At 39.5% G+C, this 25,807-nt stretch overlaps 1 protein-coding gene across 2 annotated transcripts in view; it reads right to left on the bottom strand.

The window, feature by feature from the left end:
• SPOCK1 (SPARC (osteonectin), cwcv and kazal like domains proteoglycan 1) overlaps positions 1-25,807 on the bottom strand; it is a 267,690-nt gene that overhangs the window by 73,394 nt on the left and 168,489 nt on the right. For both annotated transcript variants that reach the window (XM_068205826.1, XM_068205827.1), the window contains one exon: positions 12,805-12,937. In XM_068205826.1, coding sequence (XP_068061927.1) covers positions 12,805-12,937 — 133 coding nt within the window. The remainder of the gene's footprint in view (positions 1-12,804; positions 12,938-25,807) is intronic.

Below are 25,807 nucleotides of genomic sequence, written 5' to 3'. Positions count from 1 at the left end.
ATTATTATACACTTATTTGAGGTTTGAAATATGCTGGGACAAAAACAGTTTTAACTTTTTCATTTAATATTCTATTTATTTCACTGGTGGGACCTTTCACTCCCATGTGCTGCTGTTTGCTATAAAAATATAAAAATCTCCTCCAACTTTGGATATCCTCTCACAGCAAAGCCCTTGGCACCTGCTCCTGCCCAAATTCAAGGTGCTGAGCACTGCCCCAGCCTTCAAGGGAGCTGCAATGGGAGGGGAGAACACTCCACACTCCATGGGGAGCTGCTTCAAGGATGTCATTTTGTTTAGATCTGCTACTGGAAGTCCAGCTATGGGCTTCAAATCTTCAAATCTGATCTTTACCTTAAGCTGGATGGAGAGAGAGATACTCCAGCACATTTACAGCCAAACCAGGTGTTTACAGACATTATGCTGTGTCATTCTGAGCCAGGGAGGTGGGAGAAAGATGTGCTTTATCACATCTGGGAGAAGGACAGCTACTGACTTACTAAAAATAGCTAGATTCCACCTCTCCAGTCAGCTGGAACTAACCTAACACTTCAGTTAGCCAGTGTACAAAAGAGAAAAAAGAAACCCTGAAAGATTCACCTAAAACCAAATAGTACATGGTGGCAGACAAGATGCACTACATGGTGTGATTACATGTCTGCACAAAAAGAAATTCTGTGTCGCAACATAAGATATTAAGACTGCAGGGAAATTTTCAAGAACCATGTGGTGCACAGCTGCAGACAGACATGCAAGAATAGGACAAAAATATTCCCCTGCTGATTGAGCCCCATTAGCAGTTTCAGCTCACCCCCAAGAGCTCAGGCAGGGGTGGATATAATTTGCAGGAGAGACAATCCAGCAGGGAGAATCTGTGTGCTGCTGCCATGTACTGCCCCAGGACATGAGAACTATTTGCAGAGGTCCTGCAGGGTTAACTCTGCCAGGCTGGGCAGAAACCCAGATTAGAGCTGCATCCTGTGAGAGTTTCCTGTCTTTTCTATCCTACACTGGAATTGGAAGACACAGCTTGAATAACTTTGCCATCTCCCCTCTGAAAGCCTCTGCTGTTCTATTAATAATGCTTACATTTCAAAGCTCATTTTTGCCACGCAATGCAGATGAACACAGGGCTGTGGCTACGTCACTCACTGAAGAAAGCCATCACCAACCCCATTCAATTGCTGAACTTTCTAAAGGCTCCTTACCCTGCCTGTGCTACCTAAAGAAACTTTTCTTTAAAAGACATTTTGGTCCTTTCTTTCCAGCATCTCAGGCATTTTTAAAAAGTTGGGGTTTTTCACCAGACAGTGCAGGTTACCATAACTCTTTTGATATATCTGCTCTATCCAGCTGCAGAAATTCTCATACTGAGATCTCACAACCAGCACTGCTGAAACCTGAACTTGAAAACTTCCATCTCTCCTTTATTTCCCTACCTTTTCATCAAGATCTCCTGCAAGAAAAAGTGAGTACAGCCAGCTAGACCCAAAATGACCCACTTCATGTTCTTTTCTCAGTTTGAAAAGGTAACAACAATGAAGGCATAACTTGCATTAATAAGAAAATATCTGCCACTCTCAAACACATGCAACAAAATATACACTTTTTTCTCCTAGGAAAAGTTATAAAAGTATATTTGCAGCAGAAACTTCTTATACTAAGATTATATTACATCAAACTAGAAGGATCACATTAAGGATTACAATCTTCTATCTGTAACACGCTAAAATGGGTAAAATAAGAGTATAGATCATTGGAGAAGAATCCAAAGCATGTGGAAACAAAGATTAAAAAGTATGACTACATATATTTTAAATTCTCTTCTCTGCTCTCCTCTAATTATGATGAAAATATCCTGGATGAAGGGAATGCAACTAGTTAGCTCTGCTTCTGTTTTGTGCAGTATTACCTCTGGGAAGAAAACCCTAAGTGAATCAAAAAATTCCACTTTTATCATCTAATTGCCAGTGACTGGGCACAGGCCCAGTTTGTTCAAGGTTTTCTGCAAACAGTGAAATGGAGTCCAATTTTTCTATGGATTCATAGAAATGAATCCCTATGTCTTTCCCTTCAACTGTAATCTCAGCATTGCTTTTTCTCCTTCCCACAGATCCTCTCCTACAACCATCAGTCCGAAACCACCTTTGACATCCTCTGCAATGCTCCCAGGTCCCCTCCACAATCAAAATTCCCTCCTGCCATTTCCTTTTCTTGGAAGGAGTAAACACTTTAAAGTACATGAGGTATAGGGAAGGGGAAATGGAGAAGAGGATTTGAACAGCCCTTGAATGAAAAGGCAATGGAAATGGCCCAATCCTTACAGTACTACCAAGAGATAATCTGGATGGCTCCATGTTCTGATGATTTGGAGCACTCTGTCCCACCTCCACCACTTCACTCTTACAAAATCCCAACAAAGAAAACCAAAGCAAACCAACACACAGCCCACCACCCCCACCCCCCAACCTCCCCAAACCCACTCCCTATCTCCTCAGGAAGAACTGTCAACATGCAAGTTATCACTGGGCAGGTTCTCAGCTGACTTACAGCCCAGGGTACAAATATTTTGAGGGTGAAGAGACATTTCTCTCTGAATTTTGCCTTAAATTCAGTGTAAGTTCAGAATACTGATTTTGATGAAAACTCTAGGAGCTCAGACTGACATTATACTATAAAATGCTTTCACTGGAAAATATGCTCATCATTCTACTTGCAACAACTACCACAATATCTTCTCAATATTATATGTACAATATCAATGTGATCTCTTCCTAACACCAACTGAACATATATAATATGATAGAATTCCTTTGTGCACAGCTATTTAAAACCCACTTTAGTTGTGGATTTACACTGCACAGATTTTTTCAGCTATGAGAAATGTGTTCACTTAAGCACTTCATGCCACACTGACAAATCACTGAGTAATGTCAACCCCAAGAAGTGTTTTCTAGCCCTGTTATACTACAGGGGCACATTTGAGCATAATGTAGAATATGAAGAAGATAATAATGAGATTTATGTGTGTAATGGAAACTATGTGCATTGCACCTCCCACACACTGTTTAAGAATTATGCCCCACAAAATAATTTAAAATAACTCACATTCTACACACTGTGAACATCTCATCTGAAAACTACTCCTCTGCCTGCTCTATTATACAGGGACAACAGGCAGCTTACAAAGAACAAGCCTGATGACTTCAGTCCCTTTGAGTTTCTAGTCTTTTCTTTTGAATACTAAAATTGCAAACCAGCTGTATCATTGAAATAATCTAATTTTCCAAACCACCTACATTAACATACTGGCTGAAGCCAATTACAAATGCCTTAAGGCTTCTAGCCTCAGAAGCATAACCTGACAGGTCAAATTTTATTGTTTGCTCCATCCATCATTACTGACACAGTAACTCCAAGTACACAAGCCACAGTCGACTCACTGCTGCTTCTTTCTCCCTGTGCTCCTGCTGTAATTTTAATGTAGAGGCTTATTAATAGGGACATTGTCTTCTCAGTGCTGGCTCCTTCCACACATGTGAAAAGAAAAAGCCCCAGATTTTGCTTTTATTTTAACAACATCTTTGGGGTAATGCGCCCAAGCAAGTCATTACTGGTGATATGTTTCATAAACAGATACTTTTTATAAATCTAATAAAATGTTGTAATGAGAATTAAAACTACACCTCTACCCCCACAAAAAAAAAAAAAAAAAAAATCAGCAAAAAATAACCAACACCAGGAAAAACCATAAACTTTTGGAAAATCTAGAGAACTGATGTTCAAAACAAGATGTTAATTTACTGTGCAAAATACAGCTGACAGGCCTACAACTTCCAGCCTAAAACAGGCACAGAACTGCATTTTTCAAGATACTAATAAGATTCAGTCTTATTTAATTCAGTAAGACTTCAGCACATATATTTAAACTCATTCCCTAGAAAAACATTGTTTTTCTGAGTTTTTTTGAATAATGAGCAGCCAGCAGCAGGAATGTTACATATTCAGACTTCTAATTATTGGCAGCACTTACCTGGGTGCCTAAATAAAACATTTTCTTCATCACTGCAGAAGTTCATAAACAGGAAGGGGAAAAATCAGTGACATTCTAAACATTATTTCATCCTTCTGAATAAAGCATATGTGGGCAAATCAGAAAAGCATGGGGACCAAGCTCTCTTCAAGAACCTGCCCTTCTTCAGCATTAACCCTTGCCATGTAAATAAAGTGAATGTGTCATTTCCCTCCCTTTAAAGAAACAAAAACCCCACAAAACACCAAAACCAGAAAGAAACATAGATCTATATTAAAATTATTTTAGCATGCTAGAAATTGCCACAACAAAATCCCAAAATATTGTTGTTTGTGGATACCTTGGCCAAGATATTTTAGACATGTATGACACAGCCCCACACACATCTTCCCAGTCCCTTCCTTGGTTTTTTTTGGTGTTTCTGTAACAGCTGACATGAAAATATGAGGAGCTGCATTACCATGCAGCAGGTCTAATTAGGTTCTAGATACACCTAGTGGGTAAACAGGAATCTAATTTATTTAAGGAACATACATTTAAATGAACACTGTCAATGAAGTCCAGTCAATTTAAATGAACACAATAAAAAAATGCATTAAACTGCCAAAAGAGTAGACTTCTTCTTTTAAAACTCATTTAGGGTTTATTGTGCTGTGTGAGCACTGAAGAAACTCAAGACTACCAGGCCAAAATCCTGCACTTCTGCAGCACTAAAAGATGAGCACGTTCAGTTGCTTTACAGAGCTCTGAGTATTTTCAGAGCCATTTGGGAAAATGGGCTTGTAGAGAATTTCGGGGAGCTGGATGTGAGAGAAGCAGCCTCGTGCTCCCTGAAGCTTCACCTCTCCCTGTCCCTCACTGGTGGGGCTGTGGGCTGGAAACCTGAAGGTTGTTTTATTCTGCACAGGTTCTCATACTGCTTTTCCCAGCATGGTATTTATACATCACTACTGCAGTTGTATATTGAGAAGGATTTTTTAGGGAGTTTAGAGCAGTTTTTTTCTCTATAGTCAAGTTACCAAAATAATATGAAGGAAGAGTTACCACTTGAAGCAACCCATCTAACAGAGACATTTAATCATAATCTCCTCCAGAGTCTTTAGGCTTGACTTGATAATTAAAACATTCAACTCTGACAAACCTTAATATGGCAAAATAACAGACTCAGGAATTAAAGAGAAAATACTTATTTAGAAACTGACACAATATGTTAATCACAAAGAACCCAGTCTGTGCAAGGCTAAATTGTTGTGGACTGAGAAATGTTAGAATATGGAAAAACAAACTAAAAATATCTTTTCCCTGCTAGGCAAGGTTAGAGAAAGGAGATAAACATCAGCATTCCCCAATTAGATCAGCTTAACTCATAGCTGCTAAAACTTAGACACACATCTTTGGATAAATTCTGGGTTCTGTCAGGGCCTTTTGCTCACCAACCCCAGCACAAATTAAAGCAGTGAAAATTTTAAGTAATCTCTCTTAAAAAAGGTTATAGCAAGGAAAACCAAGACCAGGTTGTGATTCGTTTTAACCTGTTCCCAGAATGCGTCCAATGTTTCTCTGTCCTGCCTTTATGCAGGTGCAAAGAGATCACCAGGCTTCAGCAGGACCAAAGTAATCCCCATCTCCTTCCACTGACCAGTGGCATTAACAGAGCTTGAAGTAGCCAGTTTCCAACAAAAATAATCAGTATCTTCTTTGTAAGAGGTTTATTTAAGGGATTTAAAATGCCTTTTTTGTTGTTTTTCCTTTCTTTGTTCATTTTTTGTTGTCTTTACTTTTTCCCCCCTCAATCTGTGTTTGCAGAGATGTGCTCATGAAGACTCTTCCCTAAGGACTAAGGGAATAGCAACAATCAGTCTCTGAAAGAACATCATCTCCTGGGCCACAGCAATTTCTCATTAATTCACAGAATCTCAAACCTGGCAATATGACAAAGCAGCCCTTACTCTGTAAAAATTGCCCAGAGCTCTTCGCTTTCCCCCTCTATCTGTTGAGTCACTGCAGAAGCCTCTATTTTGGCTGTTCTCACAATTCATATTATGTCAGGTAAAAATCCTTGCAAACATGTATATATTCATGGGCTTTAGCTGGGGAGCTGTCACAGAAGCAGCTGCAGTGCACAGATGAGTGGTTATGCAGGGTTATTTTTTTCTTGGTTAGGATGTAAAATTGGTAGAGCATTGTTTGGGGTTTTGAATTTACTGTCTGACACCACTGAAAAGCAAAATCTTCTTCACTTCAACACAGAACTAAATGGGATTTGAAAGGAAGCTCAGGAATTTGCAGAACTGAATGATTATGTGAGCAGAGTTCAAAAGTGGTATTTCCCAGCTCCCTCAGAATTTAACAAAGGTTACCCCAATCAGGGAGAAGCAGAGATCTTTGTTCTGGATTGTTTTGTAGTCAGGACACCCGTAAGAGGCATCACTGGCAAGACTGTAGGAGGCAGAAAGCCATTTTTTAAGCATATTAATTGACCAAAAGAGAAATGCCATTCTTCAAGCATATGCAAAAATGCCCTTTACATTTAACTATCTTAAGACACTGACATGGATTACAAGGTACAGAAGAATACAGATCCACCTTATTCCCAATTTTCTGCTCATTTGTAGAGACCATGCAGAGAAAAACACCGTATAAACAACAGGATGTCTTTAGGATACACGGCACTTGACCAAAAACATTGCTCACCTCATGCTTCAAGCCAAATAAACTGTGCAGTCCTGGATGCACAGCACAGAACTCTGCCTGCTTTGCCTTCAGAGAGACAAAATCTATTATTTAGGAGTTGATTATGCAATAAGAGCTTCACACAGCTTTTGGATTACACAACTGAAGTCTCAGTGGCCCAGAGCACAGGCTGAGGGAACATCTGCCTCGTGGGAATGCAGGAGCCAGATGTGCCAGAGTCAAAGGAGGGGTACTCAACATCAGGCCAGCTCTAGTTCTCCCACAGTCCTCTGGAGTTTCCCAGAGGTTATTTGGGAGAATAAAGTCAGTAGTGCTAAATGCCTCGTGTCAGATGTTTTGCTGCAGTTAGGAACCCCCTGCAACACATGGAGTCAAATATCCCTGTTATCAAATAGGGATAATGTTGAAAATCTGCTACCAGAACAAGGAAGTAGTTAAAATGCTGCAAAATCTTTTTCCTGTAGAAAGTTCATTTAGAATGTTCATATCCCATAAAATCTATCCATTTTCACAAAGAGATATATGAAAGAATAATTTATTCTTGCATCTCCCACCAACAATCTTTAAAATGTATACAGGGAGCAGATGCATAAGGATGACTTGATTTTCTTGCCCATGGAATTCTTTAATCATATCCTACTATGTCTCACTTTCCTTTCCCCCACCTCCTCTCTTACTTCCTTAATTTTCCCTTCCAAAACCAGACCAAAGCTAAAAGTTAGCAGAGAATTTAACCTAACTCTTATCTAAGTGGGCACACAAGAAGTCTTGCTGAGCCTTTGCTGAGTATCTTGTTTTCCATCAGAAGAGGCCAAGCCATCCCTCAGACAAATGACAGAGAGGAACAGCTTGCAAAACCATAGCTGAGGAGCAGCACCCCAGGGCTCAAGGACAGCTGGTCCAGCCAATAGTTTGATTATGGAAAAACAAACCACATTGCACTAAATACTCAACAGTTAGACACTTTAAGAAGTCTTTGCTAATTTTGCTTCTGCATACAGACCCCTCTTAATTAAATGCAGCAGCCTTCACCTTGCACACATTTAGCTAATAGTGTCTCATTATTTTGGTCGTTATTTTTTCTTCTGTTTCAAGATTGTTGGAAATTTTTTTTCTTGTACATCCCTTAATATCAAATTTATTACCTAATGTTATGACAACAGGACACAATTTTTACATTTTTAAACAGAAATAGACATGATTATGGACTCAATTAGTTCACAATGATTTAATTAAAATTTGCAGAACAACAATGTACCTAATTAGAAACATAATAATTATGCCAATGTACCTTTCCATCTTGGAAGGGACCATTAGTCATTGAGGTGGTATGTTTTGTAATTTAAGATCATCCTAATTTTCATTTTCTGACTAGTTAAGTACAGTCATCATCATGTCCAGGTAATTGCTTTATTAACAAGCTTAATTAAAGTTCCTGTAAAACTGACTACAAAGTTAACTGATCTACAAAGTTATTCTTCTTAATGTGCTGCTGACAAAAACATTAACTAATTACATCAAGCTCTTTACAGGGCTTATGTACCTCATAAGCTTAATTCATTAGTACTTTGAAGAGCTTTGAAAAATCTGCCTGTAAGAACCTATGGAAGTGCTTTGTATTGTCACAATATTAAATAGAGTTGTTATACCCAGGAAACTTCTTTGTACAAAGTTATTATGTGAGAGACAGTGTACATTTTAAAACACCTGCATTTCAAGCAGTAACTAGAAAAAAAAAAACAACCCAGTGAAATCTTTGATAAACTTTAGCCTCTTAGAGTTCAAAGCTCACAGGAAAAGGTGATAATTTATAAAGTTTTCCAGAAATACAAGCAAATTCTGGAAGTTCAAAAACCACTAATTTTTCAGTTGCTGTAGACAAGGTACGGGGACTGAGTACACACAGGCCACATCCATGTTCAAATTTTGTCATGCAGAAGTGCTGAATTATTGGTGTAACTGAAGAATCCCATTGCTTGGGAGAATTAATTTGTCACCTGAAAAACAAAACTAGAACAATAAAAAAACCCCACCACACACTACAGCCCAACAAGGGGGCTTATCAATTTCCACTTAGCACTTAAGTGTAGCAGATGAAAAAATCCAGAACAAGTTTTCAAGATTTCAGAAAAAGAACCAGAAATATTTAATGCCTAAAGGGTGGTGAGATTTTTTTTAAGCAGTACAACTCCTACACATGAAGCTAAATCAACTTTAGAGACAAAGTTCTCATTATCTTGTGTCTCCTATAGTTTAGCTGACACTTAAATCATCGTAGCAGAAGATGTGGGCATGGCATTCTTATAATTTTTAACATTTTACCATTTGTCATTGTGCTGGAAATCAACACCACTGAATATTTTCCAATGGAAGATTAAAAAGACAAAAGATTCCTTTGACTAAATTAGCCAAAGGAATTAGTCAGTAAATTAGTTGTGGGTCTGAAGCGTTCCATGTCTCTGGTGGAACTCAGCAAGGCTGAGTTAAACATCCTGAATCTCTGTCGACATCAACCAGTAAGCTCAAAAATGGAGCTTTAGTTTATCTTTTGTTATTTTTCCCCCCTATAACCCTTGCATTATTGATTTGATTGACTTTGCCCAATTTTGTCAAGAAGTTCTTGCCTCTAGGTCTACTACATTTCCTGAGAAACAGCTGGAATTATTCCAGGATCAAATGGCTAAATGAGAGCCTGTGAGATGCATATTTAGTACGTGTGTATTTTCGTAATGTGAATTACTGGGCATTTATTGACACCCAAGTTTTGTTGTGGCAGGCCCCCATCTGGGTAATAATTAGCATTGACTCCATGATTGCAGAAGGCTGATCAAATGCTTTATTATATCATCTATACTATATTATTCTGTACTTATTAAGAAACTCAGTAACCCTTACAGCCAGTCTGATACAGCTTTGACCTAATTGGTCAAGCCATCCAAACACCATCCAGTGTCCAATTATGAAATCACCCTTTGGTAAACAAATCTCCATGACACATTCCACATGCGCACAACAGCAGGTGCAGCAAGTGGAGATAAGAATTGTTTCTCATTCTTTTCTCTGATCTTCTCACAGCCTTCCCCAGGAAAATGCCTGAGAAAATCTGTGCCCGCTCTCTGTGGCCAGAGAGCTGCTGCCACAAAGTTTCATCTGCATTTTATCACCCAGTCATACTTGTGTCTTCTCCTTTTCATTCATTTTTTTCCTCAGATAACAGCTCAAAGTATGGGAAGGGCCAGCCCTGGTACAAACACTGCTGCTGTGGGATGGCAGCCCCAGGTCATCACTGCAGCCCTTGGATGCTGCTCCAAGGCCAGGAGCCCAAAACCCATCTCCCACCGGAGCTGTGCCTGCAGGAGGGGCCAGACCCAGCTGCAGCCAGGATGGACCAGCTGCCGCTGTCCGCCTGTCCCACCTGGCTGCCAGCAGCAGGGGAAGCCCAATATGCCCTTCCAGAAGATTTTTCCCCCTGAAACATAGTGGCCTCTCTCCATTTTTTGTTTACAAGCTCAGCAGGAATCTGCCCATTTGCCCAGCTCGTCACTGCACGTTCAGAGATGCACAGCCAGGAGCAACAAACACATCCCTGCACAGAGCAGTGCCCACCTTCAGTCCACCTGGTCGCATTCTCACTGTCCACACAGAACATGGCAGCACTGCAGGGCCAGAAATAATACCTGCCAACAGCACTGGCATGTGAAAGAAAATTACTGAGAAAACTTTGATTTTAGTGACTTGAAGGCAAAAAAAGGGACCACATTGTCTGGTGAATTCCAGCAGTGAGTTTGAGGGAAGCAGTATGGTTTTTTGTAAAACATACCAGATACTCATGATCATTCCTGATCATAAAAATGTTATTTGTTAGGACACTAAAATATACTATTTTATTTTAATGCTCTCCCTGAAGTATTTTCAGCTCTATTACCAAAATTCATCTTCTAAAAAAAAAAAAATAAATAAATTGAATTTTGCTAGGACAGGAGCAATTGATAGTAAAACATACAATAAATAAAGATGAGAAAAATTTGTTTCAGAATAAATCTTAACAAAATCTCCTTTGAAAAAAAAAAAAAAACCAAAATCCAAACAGGCAACTTCTGGGAGGTGTCTCTGACAGTCAGATATATCAGCACCAGGAAATGTTTCCTTTCTTCATTGCAGCTGTCAGGCTCATATCATAATCACAATAGCTTAGTGAATTTAAAACATTGTATGTCTCATGAAAACCAGTTAGATCTTATGGTGAGAAACAGAGAAGGCCAAAATCCCATTTGGAGCTACCAGAGAGGCAGGTAAGATGCACAGAAATGAGTGCATAGCATGGCAGAACATGAAATGAAATCTTTTTACTAGAGAACATCTTACAGATTCAGGAGTTCAGACAGAAAAAGTTGTTTTTAAAATGATCCCACCTTAACTATAAATGCCAAAGCTACATTACTGCAATCCACACTCCTAGAGAGAATGAAGGAGTAACTTATTCAACAGGCAACATGTGGCCGTTTTTCCTGCAGTCTGTGTGCACAGATGAGAGTTTCTGCTCTCATTTGCTCCTTCTGGCCATGCAAATCCTTCAGCCAGAACAGGAGAAAAGCTGAAATTACCAAGGCATGGCAGCATTTTAATATTTGTGTCCATTAATAACTGAAGAATTCAAGATGCCCAGCTGAGAAAATAATGTAGCTGTCACAGCATAGCAGAGAATTTTTCCCTGATAGATCTATTTTCCTGTTTGTTTGTTGGGTTTTTTTGGCTTTTTTTTTTTTTTTTTTTTTTTTTTTTTTTGGTGAAGGCTATTTTTGGATTTTTAAAGGTAGTTTTACTGGCTGTTAAACAATACTTTGCATGCATGAATTTAAGAGAACCTTAAGGGTATTCCCCAAAACATGCTTTCCAGTGCCTGAAGTGCTGTTTTTGGGACATGTGTCCAGGGCATGGAAGGCTTTATTTGCTAGTGGGAACTCTGGAATGCTGAATGGCTGTGAAGACATTTTCTTTTATCGAGTCAAACCCTAAGGTGATCGTATTTTCAGTATAACAATGAGTCAATTTATCCCCACTGGGTTATGGGAATTTTTTTATAGTACCATATATGCTGCATCTGGCACACAAGCCTATTAAAGCCACGGGCTAAATGAATTGTAATATGTTACCCATGCAGTCTAGGAAAAAAGAGACAATTAAAAATAAATCTATCACTGAATAATGATTCTGCTAATTTATTTTATGATTTGGAGACCATATCTTAAAAAAAAAATAGAACTATCCCCAAATTCTGTTGTCTAAACAAGCCAATCTCATCAAATGATAACTTCTTTTTCAGTTGCATCATCAATATTAAAATTGTTCTACTTCATTAAGAGAACAGGCTATTTAGAGAAACAGGCTATTTAGGAATCAGGAAAGTCACAGGACTGCGATTTGGCATTCTGATTTGCTGTTTGTCAAGTATGGAAAAGCCTACATTTATCAGCACTTTTTACCTGAAAAAATATTCCTACATTGACAAGGAGTGTAATTCAATTCTACCTAACAACAAGAGGCATTACATCTTCATCCCACATCCCAGCTGAGCGTGGCTGTGGGAGCTGGGGCTGCCGGCAGAGCTCACCTGGCTGCTGTGGGTGTGTGCTGGGGGTGTGTCAGCTCACCTGGCTGCTGTAGGTGTGTGCTGGGGGTGTGTCAGCTCACCTGGCTGCTGTGGGTGTGTGCTGGGGGTGTGTCAGCTCACCTGGCTGCTGTAGGTGTGTGCTGTGGGTGTGTGCTGTGGGTGTGTCAGCTCACCTGGCTGCTGTAGGTGTGTGCTGGGGGTGTGTCAGCTCACCTGGCTGCTGTAGGTGTGTGTTGTGGGTGTGTGCTGGGGGTGTGTCAGCTCACCTGGCTGCTGTAGGTGTGTGCTGGGGGTGTGTCAGCTCACCTGGCTGCTGTAGGTGTGTGCTGTGGGTGTGTCAGCTCACCTGGCTGCTGTAGGTGTGTGCTGTGGGTGTGTCAGCTCACCTGGCTGCTGTAGGTGTGTGCTGGGGGTGTGTCAGCTCACCTGGCTGCTGTAGGTGTGTGCTGGGGGTGTGTCAGCTCACCTGGCTGCTGTAGGTGTGTCCGTCGGAGCCGCAGATAGCGCTGGAATGGGCCACGGGGCAGGGCTTGCACTTTGCCATGTTGGCTGCTCCAGCCCAGTGCTTCTGGGCCAAGTTGCCTTTCTTTTGTCGAAGGCTGTAAAATAAAACACACCACGGTTTTTGAGAAAGAATTAGAGCTTCTTTGAATAAAGCTGGATTTTCAGTACAGCATTAATTTAGAATCATTTCGGTTGGAAAAGACCTTTAAGATCATCGAGTCCAACCATTAACCCAACGCTGCCAAGTCTACTAAACCATAATTTAAAGCAAGTAAATGAAATGCAGCTCCTAACAATGCTCTTATAATACGGCACATTACAGCAGGCAATCTAAAAAGTCATAAATTGGTAGGCAGCCCTAGATTTACAACACTTGGTGGTTTCATTTAGATTTATAACTACAAATGATTTCACTTCAGAATATAGCATTTCTTGAGCTACACAGCATTTCTGGTGATGCAGGCAACATTACACCAGGTTGTATTTAGGTTGTATTTTCACCAGGCCTTCTCAGAGCTGCCAAACTAGTGCTAAGGTAGCAATGATTATAAAACAAAATCCTTCAGAAAACATTGCAATTTATACTGTGCTGACAGCAATGTATACAATCACTAAACACTTTTGTCACTGGAGGGGCAGGAGCCCTTTTGACACACCAGCTATTGAATGATCAGCTGAGGTTCTCAGATCAATCACAGTCCCCCCACGAATGCCATGAAGTCACAGAGAGCATCTCCAAATCCACCAGTGTGTGCCCCTGGGGAGTGACTGCAGTTGTGTTTAAGTTACAGAATACTCAATTATTGCATTAAAAATGTCTAGGAAGAAAGACATCTGCTCCAAAAACTTATTGCAAAACATGCCATTGATTCTGACTAACGGCTCATTTTCCTGTCATAATGAACTACTTGACTGATAGGACATTAAGTAATTATTACCAGCCTAATGTTGCAAGTTGATTAAAAGTTTGCTTTAGAAACCCCAATCCAGTGTTACAGTGCAGATTCATTTTGGTCATGTGTACTTGTCTCTCACCTGGAAGCATTTACAAGGGAAGGCAAAGCATTGCAGCAGCTTTGCTGGAGACTGGTAAGAAAAATAACTGCCATCTGTTCTTGGACCACAAGAATAAAAAGATATGATATAACAGTTCAGCTAGAAATGCATTTCAATGTGCTGCTGAATGACTTTATCACAGTTTTAGAAAAATATATACAGATATTTTTTAAAGCAATTTCACTACAGCTTGCAATTTGCTACACAATACCAACTCTGATGCAATGACACATTCAGCTACTAAATAATATAAATTCTATTCTTCCATCTCAGTCCTAATTTCACTCAAGTCTAACCTTTGCCAGAGATGAATAGTACTATTAAGAAGATTGGGTCCACAAAAGGAATCCAATCATGATATAATAAACTATGAAAATAGAAGCCAAGTATTTAAGACTAAATTTCCTTGTTATTTTGAAGAAGTCTCCTCAATGGAGAGAGCAGCACTCCCTGTTTCAGATGCATTCTGCCTACAAAGGCACCAATACACCAGGTGCTAAATGCTGTGGATAGGTGGTTACTGGCTCTGAAGCCCCTAAAGGAGCTTTGTCGATCTGATCTCTTATGCTGAGGCTGTACAAACTTTTTATTGAAGTTTTCCACACTAACTGGTTTCTCTGAAGCCCCCAACTATGCTTTGCTATCAAAATGTAATGATTATCTTATTTTCTTGAGCTCTTTGGATTACAGATATGACTTTTGGGTTTTTTTTCACCGTGACAGGAAAATTTCCACATTTACTTTACTTACAGCCCCACACTTCTGGAAATGCACAAACTCAAAGATACTTTTGAATGTTGTACTGTAGATACTGATGGGCAGAGTCTGGAGACAAATATGAAAGGAACTGTGCTTTTCTTCTGGAGACTGCAGAAGGTCATAGCATAAAGCAGACTTTTCACTGAATTTAACTTCCATGATTTCAAAAGATAGATCCTTTGCTATATATACAGTTGTAAAGAAGAACATTTTAGAATTAGTTATAGAAAAACAGCCAAGAAATGCTAAACTTGAAGTGTGTGATTTAGTGCCATCATCATCAAAGCCATCAGCCACGAAATGTGGAGGATGGAGAGGAGTGAGTGAACTAACGAGCTCCTCATGAAAATTAAATATATTGCAGTTCTTAGCTAGACTGATGCCTAAAAAATCACAGGATCTGAGTGGCAAGTATAAACACATTGTACAGCATTTGTGGGCCACACTACATCAGGTATTCTACACTATAACATTAGAAGAAAAGTCCACTCAGGACAGGGCTGCTTGTCCATCTCTGCACAGCCTTACACCCCGTTGCTCATAATTTATTTAATCCTTTTTTGATCCCTTCAAGATTCATATTGCAAAGCCAGTTTCTGTTGGAAAATTCCTCTGAAACTGATGATGTTTTTCATTCTCCTATCATCACTTAAAAAAAAAAAAAAAGGTAATTAAATTTGATTGTTTCAAGCAATTCCAGCAGCTCATGGAGCCTGGTGGCCCTTTCCATCACTTTACTGAGAATATAAAGTAGATGCAGAGCCTTAGCCCTGAGCTCTGTTCTCAGAGCAGCTGCCTGGAAGACAACACCAAGCCTGGCATGTCCCCTCAGCTGGGGACCGCAATGGTTTCACCTGAGCCCCATTTGCTGTGTTCCACGTGCAGACCATGAAGGAAACATTTGCTCTTCCTAAACCCCACATTCATCTTCAAGATCTTTTTATAATAAAAGGAAGTTTATTCTCTGAAAGAGTGATGTTTAATAACAAGAATTTACAGTGGAGTAGATCTCAAAGCATTTCATTAATTTGAAACAAAAATGAAACAATTTTAGTAGCACTTCATATAATGTGAGTAATGAGGCAGGGAATGCTGCAAGAAATCCACAGCTCCCTCATTCCTGCAGGTGCATGGAACTGGTAGCACAGCAGCCATTTCTGTTGCAAGAAACAGTCTGGCTTTCAAAAATGAATATATTCTTTTCAAGCTGCATGTTTTTCCAAAACGATAGTGCAAAGTGTCACCGTATTTGAAGCAAGTCAAAAGTAATTTTGTCAGCTCGGCCAAGTGAGCAACAGCTGAAAGTTTTAACTGGATACCCAGGTTCCCCACCAAAACCACAGCTGAGCACCTATCTTGTAAAAGGAACATCTATTTTCCAAAAACAAACATGTATTTTTCTGCAGTCATATTTCTGAGAGGCTGGATAGGACTTTTGGAAGCTTTTCTATCCTATAACTCCTAACAACACATCAAATATACAAACAAACAAATTAAAACCTAGACAAGAACACTGGCTGCCATAAGCAGCCAGCCAGCAAATCCCCTCTCAATGGAAGTGCACATTCACATACTCTGGGAATGCTCTGCTAGGCTAATTATCTTGGTTTAGAATGAATCTGTCAGGAGCAAGCCAGGCCAAAGCAAATTAGGCTTTTTTTTTTTTTTTTTTTCCTGACAACCAACTTTAATCCTGCTTTAAGACTCAGAGTTGAAAGAATCGATGACTATTTTCAGTATTCCAGAAGCTGGAACACATGAATGTTTTGGTCAAGTTTTAAGACTTATAGGCAAACCCTGCCTGCTTTTGCTTTGCAGACTGGTGAACCAATGCACCAAAAGGCAGAAGCATTATGGAGCGGGCAAGTTTTACAGCACTCAGCCTCTTGGTATTCTAATACATAAAGAAATGTCAGTGGTTTAAAGCATTCACAGTTACACAGGGAGCGTGCACAGTGACTGAAGTTCATTACTCTTTACACACACACACTGCTCACCACACACTGTGACAATCCAGGGAGCTGCCATCTGCTTGGCTTGCACAGGAGCAGGGACAGTGCCTGAGGCTTTGCAGATGCCACCAGCCAGATGCCAGGCGGGCACAGGACAGCTCGGGGCAGCCAGAGCCACAGACACCTGCACGTCAGCACGCGGCTCCCAGCCACAAAGCCCTGGCTGTGCAAAAAGGACCTTGAGGAAAAGGGGCTCCACTCAAGATTTCAGGGCTTCCAGCTGTGCCCTGGGGAGCCAGAAGCTCAGCCCCAGCTGGGTGCAGCTGGCAGTCCCAAGGATGGGAATCACCCGGCCCTGTCCAGCCTGGCTGGGAGCATCAGTTTTGGGTACTGAGAGCCTGCTGGAGTGTTGGAACTGTGCTTTTGACTCAGCAAAAGTTTGTCAAACAAAAAAATCTTAAATTGTCTCAGATTAAAAAAAAAACAACAAAACCAACCAGCAACAAAACACAAAAATGCAAAGCCTTAATTCCTGACCAACCCTTGACTGGATCACATAGGCTTAGCTATTTAGGAAATCTATGTACCTTTCTGATAACAATTTTTCAGGGACAGGACAGAAAAGCATATATGGAAAAACCTCTGGCAAAGCCAGGGGTCAAAATAAAGGTATTTGCAGAAAAAATCCATGTTTTGTTTCTTTACATTTGCAGTTTATTTATGTTTAATTTTATATTTGACACATGTTCAGACTTTTCATTAAGAAGAAAATGTACAACACTGAGAGTATGTTAGTTGGCTTCAAAATCAGCTACTCCCAAATGCACACACAGTAAATTAGCAGATTAAGCATCGATGGGTTTAATGCAATTACAAATCAGGTTCCTTTGGCAGGCTGTTGTATTTGAAAGTCCTCACAAACTTCTAGGATGATGCAGAGAGTAAACAGAAGTTTCTCCTTGGGACTTTCAAACTTATTCAGTAATTTTATTGGACAAGAAAAAGACACTTTACCCAAAGGAGTTTTTGTTAGGTGAGTTTTCAAACGTATGCCACAAATAACAGCAGAAAGTTTCTCAAAAACACCAACAAATAAGTTACACAATGTCTTCTGACAGAAAGTATCAGGTAAACAAATTGTGAGATTGGTACTGTCCCTTCTTGTTCTTTAACTTGGTGTTTCAGTGATGTTACACAACCACAGAATTTGGTTCAATTCATGTTGTAAATTACTTACACCTATTGTGTTTTCTGGACTTAAAATCATACAACTACTTATTTCAGGTCCTCTTGAACAGGATTGAGCTGCTCGGGATTTTTTTTCTTTTTTGATAGAACAGGTTTTATGTACAAAATACTGACCTGACAAACCCAAATTATTTCATGAGGATAAACTGGTGTTACTGAACTTTTATTGGCATTGCCACTCCTAGCTGGGCTGACTGCAGGAAAAGCCATCTCTTCCCAACAGTCTCTTCCAGAGACTTCTTCCATGAAGCAACAGCCATGTCACCATCCTCAGGGTTTGCAGGTTCCCTGGAAGGCAGGTTTCAGTGAGGTACCCACAGGAGGGCCCACCCACTGCAAGGATTCTCCAGGTAAACCTGTCTTTGGGGGTCTGTGAGTTGTGTACTGGAGTTTTCAATTACAGCTCTCACAGAGACACTCCTCAAGATTAGGATTAACTTCATCCATCTTTCTTTCTTTCTGGACTTTAAATCAAACAAAAATCCTTAAATCACATAAAACTAAGCTCTATTTTAAGCTCTATTAAAACAAAATTGAAAAGTTCAGTGCACCAGAGCTGGTACCAGAAGCTGGAAGGAGATCTGACAGCAAACTTGAATGGCTTCCTGAAGCTGGAACGATTCACAGTGGGAACAGTTTAAAATGTACTGTCTGTACCTTCTCCATGCCTCATGCATAGTTTGTTCATGTCCCCCTGAAGGAAGCTTATCACACTGAAGATAAAGCCAGCACTGCCTGCCTGTTTTTATATTTCCTTTGCATAAGTTGTTTCTCTTGTTCTCAAGGAAAAGAATGACAAACCTGAAATTTGCCACTATAAATGGCAGTGTTCTCTCTTTGTATCATTTTGGTATTCTGTTAGAGTTAAGAGCTTGGCCTCATTTCTAGAACCTTTCATATTTTTCACATGAGCTGTGTATACCTTGAGCCACTACCAGTCAAGGTTTGTGAAGAAAATAGTCTACCCTTATTGCCTTGGGGAAAAAAGGTACTATGCTATTGAATCTGATACAGACTCTTTATTTAATACAAATGCTGTAAAATGAGAACAGACATATGATTACAGCAATTTCTTTACCTGGGTTTTACATTTTCAGATACAAAGAATAATAACATGAAGCCTTGCATTTCAGCATCATCCCACTGTACTAAGTACCACTTACCCTATTTCAATATTCAAAAAAATAATTTCACCTAACTGGTTTTACTTTCTCTTGCTGCCTTCATATTTTCTCCCCAGCTGATCTGGCTTAGAAGAGCCATAAGAAATAAAAAAGCCACAGCTCACTGGTAGATGTGCAAAGGTTTTAATGGGGCTTGGTGATGGCTGGGGACCCTTCTGACAGAATGAAACTCGTTCAAGACTGGCCCCCACAGTAAATGGATAATCTACTTACTTGCTATTCTTTCAAACAATGACATTGATGAGATTATATTAGGAATTAAGTCGGTCCAGAGAGAATCAGTAGCCACTGAAGTGTTCCCAGAAAGAAATTGGTACCCAGAAGACAGGGTTAGAGATGACAAATTTAGGGAAGAGTTAAAGCAAAAATCTCAAGTGCTGAAGTGAAAGTGTACCAGGTGTCATTCCAGTGAAATGAAAAACATGTATTTCCAGGGGAAGAGGAAGAGTCGAGCCTCTCTTTCTTACCAACACTAAGAAGATGTTTTGAAATAAGCATTGGGGAAACAACATTCCAGAAGGAAGCTGTCAGCTGCATGTAGGGAGGTTGAAAGATGTTGTATAGTGCATGCTTTGCAAGAACAGTCCCTGACACATCTTGCAGGGAAAGTGCCCTGAAGGTTCTTGCATGGATCCCATGAGGTCCAGCTGGCAACCAGCTCTGGAAAGTAAACAAAGGGCCTGGGGGCCCAGGGTCCTCAGGGTTATTGGTTCTGCAAGATGAAGGAATCTTGTTATTTTTTAACTTTCTCTGTGTTTTAAGGGAAGAAATGACTTGGAAAAGCTGACACAATTCTGAGGGCCGGGAAGGCCAGAAAACCTCTATTGAGTTTGACTGAGGTGATGCAGCTGCTGCAGGTGACTACTGAGATCCTGCAACACCAGTCAGAGAACCCCAAGTGCCCCTACTTGAGCAAGGCCACTCAGAAAGCAGCAAGGTCTGTGTCTAAACAGATGTAATATGTAATTTAAATATGGATACTCTGAAACTGCCAGGACAACTCTGCACAGTATCAGGGTCTCAGTACAAATATCTTTCTCAGATATTAGTTCTGGCTTTACTTATTCCCGGACTAAAAATGATATGGTTGTTTATTAAGATCATTAGAGAAGCACAGGGATTTCTGCCTTTGAGCACTCAATGCATAAAAATGGTGTTTGAAAGTTCCACTTACATTCTTAGCTAACAGATTGTTGTGCTTATGGGCAATTCATTTTTTAATCTAAATTCTAAATGATTTTCAACTTTTAGACCTAATACATATGCTCAACAGATGCACAGGTATGAAAACAGGCAAAGTACACAAAGGAAAAAAACAAACCAAAAAATCCACACAAACATATAATCCCAGTGTTCTTAAAAGCCATTGTGCTCTCCTGAATAAATAACACAGATTCTACACTCTGCCTGTTCTCATGAATTTTTATAAGAGAATTATTTTCCTTTTCATCGTTATTTTTCCGCTAACATAAAAAGGAATCTCAGACACCAAACTGTGTAAAAATAAAATGAAGTGCCTTGAATTTCAAAGGAGGAGGAGAGATAGCAGGAAGTTTGTAATTAAATCTGAAATCTTATTCACCACTCAGTTTGCAGGAATCTCCAGTCCTGGATTTCACGTGCTGGATGAGATGCAAGAACTTGGCACCAAACATGTAAAGGTGAAGTGTGCAGCACATGTACTACCCCTTTTTTGGTACTGGCCCTCTTCTTTCCTTCTAGGACAGCTTATTGGTTTTCCCTCCATTACCAAAGAAGAATACATTTTAAAAGAATAAGGGAGGCTTTTCTCAGCCCAGGATCTGATTACCTTGATATTAAAATAATGCATTGGTCAGGTCTGCCTCCTCCTGCTGGCAGAACTTCCCAAGATCTCCAAGGAAGCTGAATTGCTGATGGTGTGTGAGATTAATCTGAGCTGTCAGGTTGTTTGGGGAGGAAAGCTGATCCTCCCTCACTGTGCCCTGTTTCATGCAATTAGACAGGTTCAAAATTGTTTTCACCAAGCCTGGCAGTGCAGTCATTTCCCACCAGTTCCCTGCTCCAGCTCATGTTTCTAGTTCCAGTGTTGAACCCTGCATAACCATAGCTGTGCAAGCACAGGTGCAGGTTACTTAGTAAGGCTAAAATTCAACACAGATTTCTTGGCAGCATTAAATAACATTTTAAAGCTCCAACCTGACCGATGAATCTCCCAGAAGCTGAGGATAGAACAGCTTTCAAAGCATCCTCAGTCATGGCCAATTGCAGAGGTCTGTGAAGTTTAGCACCATCAAAGCTCTGATGTCTCCCCAGACATTCAGCAGTTTGGCAGAATGGAACTGATGGAACAAATGAATGGCCTGAAAGAGGTGACAGACCCACCCTGGGGTCTTGCTCAGTTCTATGTCCTTCAGTTCAGTTTATAACCCAGTCTTATTTATTCTGTCATGTGCAACACTTAATTCTACATTCAAAAAGGCCCCACTGCCCAAAGTGTGAGAGTTTGGTTGGTTTTTTTTTTTTTGTTTTTTTTTTGTTTTTTTTTTTTTTTTGTTTTTTTGTTTTTTTGTTTTTTCCTGAAGCAAAAAAGTTCAGAGATCTTATTGTCACGTTGCAACTGCAAGGGAGAAAAATCAATGCTGCCCCCACAAAGCATCCTCAGACAGCTCAGCTGTGTTCTGCTTCATTATGTTGCTTTTGCTTATCCTAAGGCAAATAACATGCAATCCTCAGAAAAAAAATTTGACATTTTGCTGGTAGGGATGAGAAAGTAAATGAATTTTTAAAATATAGTAAAAATTTTTGCCCTTAAGGCACTAAATCAAATGTTTCTGTTTAAAAATGACTGCACAGTACTGTTGTTGAATACTTGGTGCCATGGTTCAAACAATCAGTTACAAGCTGTGCTAGCAAAATATTTGCCCCTTCTGACACATTTTATTATGAGATAGGCTTATTAAATTCTCAAGAAAGCTACAGCAGATTAAGCTGCTGAGGATTTTTACAATTAGCATTGATTACTTAAGAATTCATGTGTGATTTCTGAATAAAATTGGCTTGTCAAACAACAGATAATTAAAAAAAAAAAAAAAACAATCCCAAAGCCACCTCCAGAGTGTAGTCAAAATCCACTATTCAAGGTAGGTTCTGGGAAATAATCAGAATGCAGTTTCTTATGTCAGGATAAAATGAATGTTAGTGAAGTGCATGCAAACTAAACCAGTTATAAATACTATAAGGAGCTGAGTAATTTTAAAATCCCATCCTTTTTAGCATCTAAATAGGCTAATGCCCCTGTTGCTTATTCAGCACTGCTGATTTATAGAGCTCAGTACTATGAATGTCTAAACATTCTGCTGAATTTCTCCCCGTATTCAGTGCTGTCTATCAGGTTATTGGATGCTGAAGATGGAGCTCATAATATCTACACCATTCCCAGCTTCTCAAATGAGGCCATCAGAAGCATTAACCCATCTTGTATCAGGCTGTGTCTTAATGAAAGGTGACTACAGCTTCAGGAAGGGCCCAACTGATGGACAGGATTTACATAATCACATTAATTTATGATACAAACTGAATGCACACAATCCAGTGTAGGGACAGCACACAGTGAAACACACCTTTGGGTAAAATTTGAAGATGAATTCAATTGACATACTTGCAGAAACTGCAAGATATACATTTCATGAGGTACTTCCACTGGGTGTTTAAGGTCTCACTTTGCTGTGACCTTGAATCATGAACCCAGCACCCATGCCTTACAAACCATCCCTTCTTCCCATATTCTTTGACCAGGTAGCTCCAGAGGCCCCTCTACCATGGAGGTTAAGGTGGTGTTAAAAGGCAATGTAGCTACTCTAATTTATACTTTTGATAGTTTCAGCATTTTATAGCTGCTTCCTCAAAAGCTGATTTTACTGTGTGAGACTGTTGTTGAGTTGATTTTACTGTGTAAGACTCAATCAGTGGCGTATTTAGATAGAAAGCATAACATTATCTGGGACTTCAGCAGGTTTTGTAAAAAAAAAATAAATACTTTGCTGCTGAGTTATTACACAAGAATCAGTTTTGGGTGTTGTTGGCTTAAGATGTGCCACCTTGCTTTCCATCACTTCTTACCACCCAAATTTCACTTCAGCTACTCACTATTTACTCACTGGACTCCATTCTTATTCTTTCCACAGTTTCTCTGCTGCTGTGGTACAAATCTAGGGACTGCACTAATTCTTTATCACTGGAAATTAATACTATTATTTTCCCCCAAATGTTGTATTTCTTCAAAAATCACTTTGGTTTTCTCAAATCCCACAGACTCTGGTCTACCTTCTGCCTGACTGGCTTAGCTGACCTTCTCCTCTAGCCCTATTTTCCCAAGATCTGGTCAACTATTTTAAGGAAAATTTTTAAAAAATGTGACAAAATTGCAGTGTCCTTTCTTACTCACTGCTGTATTTAAATATTTTGATTCCAATCTTTCAGCCTGACTGCTTTGCCCTGTGTCCTCCTCCTCCGCAATCTTCTTTTCCTCATACCTTTTCCCTCCTACTTCTGAAACTTTCTTCTGCTTCATTCAACCTCAGAAATGAGGCCCCTAGGAGAAGCAGTTATTTCTTCATCTACTCCTGCCTGTTCTTTTCCTCTCTGCTAGGATGTATCATATTAAGTATTATATTCTCTCTAAATTGTATCTCAATGTCATTTTGGTGCTTTACCTGTAATAGTTTAGTCTTCTTACCCTTCTACACTTGAGTCTTTGGAAGTCTGAGAAATTTTATAGGTGTCCTCTCTGTCTTATCCTTCCATTATTTGCACTATTATTGCCATTTCCTCTCAGGAACATCTTGTCCACATTAGAAGCTCACTATGTCAAGACCAAATATCCTGTATTTCTTCTCACATCATCTTCTTCCTTTTTCAGCTGCTGTTTCCCTGTCACATTTGTTTTCTGGACTTGTTCTTTAACCATATCCTTCCTTTCCCAGCTGCAAACCAGAGCACATTATCTTTCTGCTCTCTACAATACCCAAGAGGCAATCATTAATTTAGCTATGTCCTATATCTTCCTAAAATTCTTTCAGATTATCTAAGCAATCATTCTCTCATTTAATTTGTTTACAATCTATTCTTATTTTCTGTCTGTACACTACTTATGTTACAAATGTACTTTTAAATTTAGGGCTAATTAGTAAATAATACTTTTGTTGAGGGCAGGACATATTTGCAAAGGTAAAATACAAAATATGAGTTTGTTTCTTTCCAGAGCTGAAAACCAATTTACATGCTCTGAGATACTTTCTTCATGAGCCCATTTCCTTCCATCTAAAGAAAGACAGAGGCTGGTTAAATCTTCCTCTGAGGGTTGCATGATAGCAGCTGTAAGGCTGGTTTTTTGTATTGATAACTGTGCTTCAGATTCACGCTCTACTGATCCTCATTTTTTCTCTACCTTTTGGAATTTAGCAGAGGGCTCTCTAAACACTGACTATCAGCAGCACTGAAACTTCAGCTTGTATTTCCTGACAAGCCTCTGCAGCCACTTTATCTCATCTTGATGGTGATCCTGAGGTGTCAGTGTCAGAGCAGCTCTCTCCTGGGCAGGGTTTGCATTTCAGCACTCACATTTCTGGCGTGCTGCACAGGGCTGGGTGAAACTCTCTATGAAATGAAAAAGCTCTCACTGTGTTTCATCCATAAGAGTTTCTAAAAGCACTATGAACCTGTTACAGAAGCAGGCAGCTGGTTCAAGATGAAGAAAAATTTCCGAACTAATGAAGGAACCAGTTAGCAAAACCCCCAGACTTTGGAGCTAAGATAAAGTGTTGTTGCAAATGAAAAATTTATACACAGATAAAACATAGAGGCTCAAGAAATTAACTATGGATGAGGTGCTAAGCAGGAATGACCGTGGTGTAATTCAGCTTGGCAGTCCTGGGCTCTGGGTAAACTGGGGTAGCTAAGACTACAAAAATCTGTCAAAGGACTTGAAAGAGATTTAAAGCTATCCAGAATAGTGGCACACACATTACAACATAGGGCAATGAATAATGGACAGAATAATTTATGCAACAAAACTATAAAGTGTCCTTTTTGTTCAACATGAACCGTCTATCTAAATGCCAATAAGGTACAAATTCAGAATTTATAAAAAAGAGGAAAGAAGAAGCAGAGGATGTGTAAGTTTCCCATGTTTCTATCTGCTGAACTGCAAGGCAAGGGACTGGATGCAGGAGGAGCAGGTTTGGGTCTTCATTAATGTTTTCATCTGTTTCTAAGCAGCTCTGTTCACCTGAATTTTTAACTCATTAAACAAGTGAACAAAAACCTCACACTATGTCTTATTCCTAAGGTTAATTAGTTTCCCACAGTTGAGGATCACAACCAACTAATCAGAATGTTTTCTTTTGTTTCATAAAAGAAGATGGATTGCATGGTGATTAAAGCTAGAGGCCAGATAAATCAGAGAAGCAAATTCCCTACTCTCACTCCCCATATATATTAAAGAACATTTTCCTAGATATGATCATAATAAAGCTGACAGTAGCAATTGCAATAAAAAAATTGAAGCAGACTCTATTGTTTCTTACTAATATTAGTAAGAAAAAAAATGAAAGGCTCAAAATTTTTGCCAGTGAAAGGAGAAAAAAAGGGAAAACAGAAGAAAAATTGACAAAATTGCAAGAAAATTTGAAGTCATAAGGCTGAAATCTGCATTGGTGACAGGATGAATGTTAATTTTGAACAAAATATGTTATATCTGAATGTGAACAGTGTTAATAAAAAGTTT

This window comes from Anomalospiza imberbis, chromosome 15, assembly GCF_031753505.1.
Source record: "Anomalospiza imberbis isolate Cuckoo-Finch-1a 21T00152 chromosome 15, ASM3175350v1, whole genome shotgun sequence".
Classification (NCBI taxonomy): Eukaryota; Metazoa; Chordata; class Aves; order Passeriformes; family Viduidae; genus Anomalospiza; species Anomalospiza imberbis.
The sequence above is the reverse complement of the archived record's forward strand: the minus strand, read 5'-3'. Positions and strand labels throughout refer to the sequence as shown.